The sequence below is a fragment of the Tupaia chinensis genome, unplaced genomic scaffold (assembly GCF_000334495.1).
Source record: "Tupaia chinensis unplaced genomic scaffold, TupChi_1.0 Scaffold000074_1, whole genome shotgun sequence".
In the NCBI taxonomy this organism is placed as follows: domain Eukaryota; kingdom Metazoa; phylum Chordata; class Mammalia; order Scandentia; family Tupaiidae; genus Tupaia; species Tupaia belangeri.
In genome coordinates this window covers 863,413-872,895 of record NW_006159534.1, presented here as the reverse complement: position 1 = coordinate 872,895, position 9,483 = coordinate 863,413, and the positions used below count along the sequence as shown (strand labels likewise).

Genomic DNA, 9,483 nt, shown 5'->3' with positions numbered 1-9,483 from the left:
TATGTGTATATATATATGATATATATATATCATATATATATATACGATATATAATACACTCACACACAGAGACACATAGTCTTTACTTTTACTTCTTGTGGATTAATGGAGAAAGGCTATATAGTGCAATTTTTTTTAGCTTTTCTAGCAAGATTCTTTTTTTTTCTCCATGAATGTGATGGCCAGAATTTGTTCATACATATGTGATCCCTATGTATGCATATGTATGTATCCATGCATGCATAGGGATCACATCAGATGCTCTATTTAGCTATCTGTATATATATGTGTGTGTATTTTATGTACACGTGTGTGTGTGATATACATACACTCTTTTGTTTTTTCTCATTGGATGTCTCACATCCAGGTGTTTCAGGAGAGTTAGGAGTGCCTAATGGAAACATCCCCTACAGGGGAGCAGATGGTGGCATGGCAGTAAAACGTGACACTCTCTGCAAGGCAGTCCACACCTATCCACATGGATAGGTGCCTGGTTCAGGTCTGGAGACCCCCAAGAGTACATTGGACACGTACTTGCCTGTAATCTGGGGTTGGTTGTGGGTGGATCTTGGCATCAAGTCTGTTGGGGAAGGGGAGGGCTTCTGTTTTTGTCTTGTTCATAGAAGAAATAAGTGAACTTCAAAAAAGAAAAGAAGTTATCTTGCTGTCTCAGCAATCATACTGCAGGTGGTAGGGCACTGCTGCATGATACTGGCACCATGTAGAAGGCCCTGGGTTCAGATTCCCAGGTCAGCCTGAACATTTCAGGTGGACTTACGATCCTCGCTGCTGGCCTGACGGCTGGGGGAGGATCATGGCATGGTGAGACGCTATCACTTGTGTCTCCCCTTCCATTCCCTCAGTCAGTCAATAAGCATACAGAAAAATTAATAGTAATTAAGAAAAAGTTCTCCTGTGGTAAATGTATCTGTAGGCCACTCGTAGATAATTACCAGAGTACTTATTTTGAGGTTTTCTTAAGCAGCCTTTGTTCAATAACTTCTGGCATGTGCTTTTTTTCTTTTTTTAAAAGAGAGATTTTTGCTGTAGGGCGTGTGTGCTTACCAGAGAGACAGAGAGAAATACACAGAGAGAAAGTGAGAAATCACCTCCTGGGGGCATGGTCATGCTGCAGTCCCTTCTCCTCCATTCTCCTCTGGGGATTTTGGGCACCCACACACATGTACCTGGTGTGAGTTTTAAGCCTTCAGATCTGGGACTTGAACCGCTGTTGACCATGTGGCAGTCCAGTGCTTTAACCACTGCACCACCTGCTGGCCCCTGGCATGTGCTTTTCATTGACTCAGCTTCCTTTTGCTTTCTGACACTGAGGAGTTAAGTGTGAACTCTATAGGAAGACTTGAGTCTCTTAGAGAAAAGAGTTAATCGCACCACATATATTCTTTAGATTAACGGTGATGTATTACTAATGATATCTTTTTTACTTTACCTATTTTGCTCATGAGGTTGTCAAGATGTACATTGAAATCTAAACTTGGTGTTCACAACTTTAATAGAAATCAAGGACATGGAAGTTGATAGCAAAGATACACTGAGTGACTTGGGTTTAGGATTCCAGCTTCAGAGTCAGCTTTCCTTTCCACACACTCATTTTATTGGAACAGATAGGAGTGATTAACTCTTCATGGGGAATCGGGAAAGTATGATTTTTTTTTTTTTTTTTTCGCTATAGGGCACGTGCGCTTGCCAGACAGGCAGAGAGAGACAGAGAGACAGAAAGCGAGAAATCACGCCCCCGGGGGGATGGTCACGCCGTAATCCCCTCTCCTCCATTCTCCCCTCGAGATCTTCAGCACGCACACACGCACCCGGCGTGAGTTTAAGCCACTGGGTCCGGGCCTCGAACTGCGGTTGACTACATGGGAGCCCAGCAACATAGCCATTATGCCAACTGCTGGTCCCAGGAAACTATAATTTTTAAAACTTGAATCCTGGGAAAGATTGTGCTTTGGTAGTCCAAACTACCCCTACCTCACTCCATGACAGTTTTCTTGCTGAGAACTGTGGTCTGTTTTTTGTTTTTGTGTTTTTTTACATTGATTATTTTATTTTGTTGCCTGGTTACCAAATGAAATGTAGAAGTGTAGAAATGTAGAACTTTGTGATCCATATATATCTTTATTTTATTTTATTTTATTTTATTTTTTTGAGAGATTTTTGCTATAGGGCACGTGCGCTTGCCAGAAAGAGAGACAGAAAGCGAGAAATCACCCCCCCAGGGGGGATGGCCACGCCGCAATCCCTTCTTCTTCATTCTCCTCTTTGGATCTTGGGCACACATGCACCAGGCGTGAGTTCAAGCCACCAGGTCCGGGACTCTAACCGTGATCGACTACATGGTATTACCGAACTCAAATCAGGTTCGCTTGCCCAAGCGCTATAAAACCAAACCGTAGGCACATGGTGTGATGAAGGAAAGTACAGCTTTATTGCAAAGCGCAAAGCAAGGAGAGTGGGCAGCTCATGCTTAAAAGACCCAATCTCCCCGAGATGTTCCCCACACGCGTTTTTAAGGGCAAAAATTAGGGGCAGAGGTCCTAGGTGCATGATTAGTTTAGTGATTGATTTAAGAGGGCATGATTATCTCATGGGTATTCTTGATTGGTGAGGCCTTAGATAATCAAATTTCCCTTCAGGTGTCTGTAACCGTTCAGCCTGGAGTCTTTGAGCTCACAACCAGTGGTTTTTGGCCTATAAAGTATCTAACATATTGAAATGAAAACCATATCTTCTCTTTAATGAGAGTTTTAGAGGTCAAATGGCCCTCACTCATGGTCCGTGTTGGTCATTATTATAACCAAAATCTGAAGACTTACTCATTATTCTGGGCCATTATAATGTAAAATGGACTTTACATTTTAGGATCCCTAGAAAGTACTTTAGGGGGTCTTTGCTTGGTTTCAATGGGAGTCCAGCGACATGGCCATTATGCCAACTGCTAGTCTCCTGCTTTATTTATTTTTAATGCCAGAAGACATGTATACTTACTAAAGAGAAGGAAATTGAGAAAGTACCCACATTGGGGAATGGTCATGCTGCATTCTGCTCTTGGGATTTTGAGTGCACACACACACACACACACACACACGTTTGGTATGTTTTTCGAGCCACCAGGTCTGAGATTCGAGCTGTACATTTGGCCCTGTGGGATCTGGCTACCGTAACCATCACGCCATCAGCTGGCCCAGTATTTCCCACGTCTTAGAATCTTCATCCTTGATTGTAATTAACATTGAGCCATATATGTAAGATATATTCCTTGATAAGCTGTTTTGAGGAAAAGCGAATTTTACTTTTCTCTTGAAGAGTGAACACTGTTATTTTCCAACCATTTGAATAGCCTGTCTATCTTTGTATGCCATCTGACATAGAGTTTCTTAAGATATTTTTTAGATGGTATATAAACCTTTCAAAACTTGTAGGAAATGCCAGAAAACTACTAACTGTGCTTTTGTGGTTTAAGCTACAAGCTAAATAGGTAATTTAGGCATGATGACCAGCCAAGCTTATTTGTATTATTAAAATATGATTTCGGCATACAATTTCCTGATTCGCTGTCCAGTGAGTTTGACAAACCGCTTCAGTTTGAAATAAATTCTTAACATCTTTTTGTTCATTCTGTGGTTACCTCATGGCCAGGAGAAAAGCTACGAGTCCTTGGTTACAACCAGAATGGGGAATGGAGTGAAGTGCGCTCTAAGAACGGACAGGGCTGGGTGCCGAGCAACTACATCACCCCAGTGAACAGCCTGGAGAAGCATTCCTGGTACCATGGCCCTGTGTCACGCAGTGCGGCCGAGTATCTCCTCAGCAGCCTGATCAACGGCAGCTTCCTGGTGCGAGAGAGCGAGAGCAGCCCTGGGCAGCTGTCCATCTCGCTCAGGTACGAGGGACGCGTGTATCACTACAGGATCAACACCACCACCGATGGCAAGGTGAGGCCTCTGGGCAGGGCTGGCTGCTCTAGAAACAATGCTCAGAACAGCTGAGATGGGAGAGCGTTTTATGTCTGACATGAAATATTTGTTAACCGTGAGTTTGGGCTTTTTGGCATGTTAGAGAGAGCTTGCTCTTTTCTAGAGAATACAGTGTTGGAACGAAAAAACAGTGTTATATTAATAGCTTCACGTAAGCAGGATCTCAAGGTAAAGAATGAAGGGAAACTGCTTTATAAGTCGGCTGTTCTAATCATCAGTGCACTATGCATTGTAGTGTGTAGAACTTATGGTCAACCTTCTATCTGATAACTAGAGTAATCTGCTAGAAAATTCAGAGTAAGTACTTGGGCTCTTGGCCCACCTGGTGGCTCAGTGGTCATTGTCAACCCTTTTCCATGCTGGGCCCACATGGGAAGGCCGTGGGTGTGCTCCCCAGAGTCACCCTGTACACACCTGGTATGCACACATGCTGTGGTCCAGGCCAGCTGGGGTGCGCTCTCTCTCCTTCCCCTCCCTCTTTTCCTTTCTTGGAAGAAATAAATGAACTTTTGAAAATTAACTTCTAAGACCGGTGTTGATCATGAACATATGTTAATATAAATAGATCACTCCGTCATTTATCAATTAGTGTTTGGGAAGACTCCGTTAGAGTGGATGTGTTAGTATGGAACCATTATAGAACATGGGCTTATGGCACTTGTTCTTCTGTCGAATCCTGAATTTAAGCTGAATCTTCCCTTTGCTCTTGCCCTCTGTGTGATATCTGCAGTGGGGGAAAGCACATGCTGGGAGCAGGCAGAGCTGGCGTGCTTTGTAGCTGTGCCATTTATTAACTTTGACCTTTTGTAAGCCTCAGGTTCCCTTCTAGGATTAAATCTCACTGTGGGATTCTTATAAGGTGTATTAGTTCATTTTCCTGTTGCTGTCACCAAATACCAGAAAGTAGTGATTCATAAGGAACAATTTTATTCAGCTCATGGTTCTGGAAGTCCAAGGCCAAGTGGCTGCATCTGGCGAAGGCCTTCTTGCTGGTGGTGACTCTGCAGAGTCCTTGAGGGGACTCGAGGTGTCACATAGTGAAAGGACAAGAGCGGCCATCAGTTCTTGTTGCTCTCCCCCTTATAAAGCCACCAGTGTCAGTTGTGGGGGCCCTGTCATGATAACTTTATCTAATCCTAACTACCTTCTAAGGGCCCTACTTCTTTTTTTGTTGTTTAGAGGGTATTTTGCCTTAGGGCACATACAATCACCAGAGAGAAAGAGAGGGAGAGCGATCACCCCCCTGGGGGGATGGCCACATTGCAACCCCTTGTCTTCCATTCTCCTCCTAGGATCTTGGGCATGCACGCACATGAGTCCAGCATGATTTTGAAGCCACTCAGTCCAGGACTTGATTTGGGTCAGCCATGTGGGAGTCCAGTGACATAACCACTGTGCCATCTGCTGGCCTGTCCCTACTTCTTAATATAGTGGTGTTAAGTTTCTATCCTTATGAATATTATTACTTTTAATGTAAGAGAGTGAGGAGGAGGCACAGGAGGAAGAGAGAGATCTTCGACAGGGGCTTGCCATGTTATGATCCTTTCTGCCCTGCCTCCCAGTTAGCTAGGACCACAGGTGGCTGTAACCTGGCCATCAGACAGCAGCACCTCCTCCTGTGCCACTGTGGCTGGGTCTCCATCCTTTTTTTTTTTTTGGAGAGATTTTCACTGTAGGGCGCGTGCGCTTGCCAGACAGACAGAGAGAGACATAGAGACAGAAAGTGAGAAAAGCGAGAAATCACCCCCCAGTGGGGATGGTCACGCCGCAATCCCTTCTCCTCCATTCTCCTCTCGGGATCTTGGGCATGCACGCACACGCGCCTGGCGTGAGTTTTAAGCCACCGGGTCCGGGACACAAACTGCGGTCGACTACGTGGGAGTCCAGCGACATAGCCATTACGCTAACTGCTGGTTCCCTCCATCCTTTTAATACCATCACAGTAGTAATGAAATTTCAGTACATGGGAGCACACATTACACCACAGCCTAGGGATAAGATGAAATGACATTGTAAACTACAGTGGCTGGTATAAAGTAGGGAATAAGTAATTTAATAGTCCTGTTTTTCTCTTGCATCATGATGCACATGTGGTGGTAAGAGAGAAAAACAGCAGACTGGGACCTGCAGGTGGTGTAATGGTTATATCGCTGGACTCCCATGTAGTCTACCACAGTTTGAGTCCTGGGTCCAGTGACTTAAAACTCATGTTGGGGGGAGGAGGGGGGCGGGCAGGTGGCGTGGTGGTGCTGGATTTCCACATGGCCAACCATGGTTCGAGTCCCAGACCTGCAGGCTTGCTTTCTCACATTCCTTTTCTCTCTGTGTCTGTCTCTGGTCAAATAAATAAATAAATAAATAAATAAATAACAAATGGAATTAAATAAATAAATTATTATTAAAAAAAAAAGGGATTAGTACTCACGCAAGGTACGTATGCGTGCGTTCTCAAGATCCCAAGAGGAGAAGGGATTATGGTGTGGCCATCCCCCCTGGGGGGTGATGTCTTACTTTCTGTCTCTGTTTCTCTCTGTCTCTCTGGCAAGTGCACACGCCCCATAGCAAAAATCTTTCATAAGAAAGGAAGAAAAACAACACGCTAAATCTAATGTCTATTGACCAAACCAAGTAGAATCAGGTAAGTAAAAGTGTGAGGCCCAGCAGGATATACCGCCAGAAACAAGTGCATATGTGAACCCAAAAGCTTGTACAGGAATGTTCATAGCTGCGTTGTTTGTGGTAGCCAAGAAGTGGAAATGCCCAAATACTATAGCGAGGATAGAATGGATTAATAAATGGTGGTATATTCATAAAGGGAAGCTCATAAGCAGCAGAAAGGAACATCCTGCCGTTATGCACAGCAGCATCAGGGAAAGCCACGGCCCACCAGCCATCTGCTTTTCTGAGGCCGGTTGTACGGGCGGACAGCCGCAGCCGTTGTGTGTGTTCCTGACAGCGACTTCCCATTATAGGCAGAGCTGAGTAGCTGCGCCGAGGCCCAGTGCCACTAGCCTGAGATATTTAGTATCTGATCCTTTACGTGAATGTGTGCTGGCCGCCACTGTGCATTAGCCTCACACACCACAGAGAGCTGAGTGAAAAGAATTAGTGGTTGCCAAGGCATGGGATGAGAGGTGTGGGAATGACCACTAATGGGTTTAGGGTTTCTTTTTGGGGTGATGAAATGTTTTAGAGGTAAATGGTGGTGATGGTTGGACAACCTTGTGAATATTCTAAAACCACCAAATTGTCTACTTTATTGTTTTGGTTGACAGAGGGCACATGTGCTTGCCAGAGACAGAGGGAGGGAGAAAGCACCCCCCGATGGGACATGATAACACCCTGTCAGGATTTGGGGCGTGCATGCACACACTTGGTGTTATTCAAGCCTCTGGGCCAAATTTGAGCTTCATTTAGCTGCGTGGGATCTGTCTTTCTTAGCCACTAGGGTTCAGGGCTGGCCCCAGAATTGTACACTTTAAAATGGTGAATTTTATGGTATGTGAACTATATTGCAACATAAATGTTAAGTGAAAGAAAGCAGTTACAAACAGTACATATTTTATTTCATTTGTACAGAGTTGGGAAGCCAGCAAAGCCATTTTTTTATATAATTATTTTTATTTAACTTTATTTATCATTATTATTTTTTAATATTTCCAGATAGATACACACAGAGAGAGAAGGAAAGTGAGAACGCAAGTCTCCAGGTCCAGGACTCAAACCACGGTCGGCCATGTGGGAGTCTCGTGCCTTTAACTACCATGTCACCTGCTGGCTCCTCCTTTTTTTAAAATAATTATTTTTATTTTGGACCAGCAGTTGGCATAATGGCTATGTCACTGGACTCCCCCCATGTAGTCGACTGTAGTTTGAGTCTCAGACCTGGTGGCTTAAACTCAAGCCAGGTGCATGTGCTGCATGCCCAGGATCCCAAGAGGAGAGTGGGATGTTTTTTAATATTTCCACATAGATACAGAGAGAGAGAAAAGGTAAGTGAGAAAGCAGCCAGTAAAGCTATTCTAAGATGTGAGAGGTCAGCATGGTGACTTCTTTTTTTTTTTAGAGAGAGATTTTCGCTATAGGGCGCTTGTGCCCGCCAGACAGACAGAGAGAGACATAGAGACAGAAAGCGAGAAATCACCCCCCAGGGGGGATGGGCACGCCGCAATCCCTTCTCCTCCATTCTCCTCTCGGGATCTTGGGCACGCACTCACACGCGCCTGGCGTGAGTTTTAAGCCACCGGGTCTGGGACGCGAACCCCGGTCGACTACATGGGAGTCCAGCGACATAGCCATTACGCTAACTGCTGGTTTCCTGAATCTCTTAGCATGGTGACTTCTTCACATGAGTACATAGTATATTATTCTTGTGTAGGTAATGTGTGTGTAACTGGGCTTGTTTTGCAGAAGTCATCAATTCTTAGGACCGAAAGGTAGTGTGGAGGTTAAGGCACTGGAACCTCCAGGGGTCTTCCCTCCATGGTTCCAGGTCCCAGACCCAGCAGCTTAAAAATCATGCTGGAGGTGTGTACGTGCATATCCAAAATCCAGAGGGGAATGTGGAGGAGAGGGGATTGTGGCATGGCCATGCCCCCGGGGAGGTGATTTCTCGCTTTCCCTCTCTGTCTCTATCTGATGAGTGCACGTACTCTATAGCAACAACAACAGAAATACTAGTTTATGAATTGTGTACTGTTCCTGAATACAAATTTCTTTTAAAAAAAAACAGATTCTGGGACCAGCAGTTAGCATAATGGCTATATTGCTGGACTCTCACATAGTTGACTGCGGTTCGCGTCCCAGACCCGGTGGCTTAAAACTCACACCGGCGCGTGTGCATGCGTGCCCAAGATCCTGAGAGGAGAATGGAGGAGAAGGGATTGTGGCGTGACCATCCCCCCCCGGGGGGTGATTTCTTGCTTTCTGTCTCTATGTCTCTCTCTGTCTGTCTGACGAGCGCACGCGGCACAAACCTCTAAAAAAAAAATTAAAATTAAAAAAAAAAACAAAACAGATTCTCTTGAGAGCCAAGTCCAAAGCACTTCTTAACTGCTTTTCACAAATTAAGAACTACAGTATTATTTTAAACAGCTTAGACACCAAAAGCATATTATAGTTAAATAAGAATTATAGGGAACCAGCAGTTAGCGTAATGGCTATGTCACTGGATTCCCACATAGTTGACCGCGGTTCGCGTCCTGGACCCGGTGGCTTAAAACTCACGCCGGGCGCGTGTGCGTGCATGCCCAAGATCCTGAGAGGACAATGGAGGAGAAGGGATTGCAGCGTGACCATCCCCCCTGGGGGGTGATTTCTCGCTTTCTGTCTCTCTGTCTCTCTTTGTCTGGCAAGCGCACGCGCCCTATAGCAAAAAAAAATCTCTCAAAAAAAATTATATTTAAATATATTCCTGTACCAAAAAATCTAAATTAAGTTATGATGCATGCCCATGATCCTGAGAGGAGAATGGAGGAGGGATTGC

The 9,483-nt window shown here is 44.8% G+C and overlaps 1 protein-coding gene across 3 annotated transcripts in view; it reads left to right on the top strand.

Moving 5' to 3' along the window:
• Positions 1-9,483, top strand: part of ABL2 (ABL proto-oncogene 2, non-receptor tyrosine kinase) — a 61,770-nt gene that overhangs the window by 30,583 nt on the left and 21,704 nt on the right. For all 3 annotated transcript variants that reach the window (XR_333631.3, XM_014583906.1, XM_006142299.2), the window contains one exon: positions 3,661-3,956. Coding sequence is in view for 2 of the 3 variants with exons in the window: in XM_014583906.1 (XP_014439392.1) it covers positions 3,661-3,956 (296 nt within the window). In the remaining variant the exon portion in view is untranslated. The remainder of the gene's footprint in view (positions 1-3,660; positions 3,957-9,483) is intronic.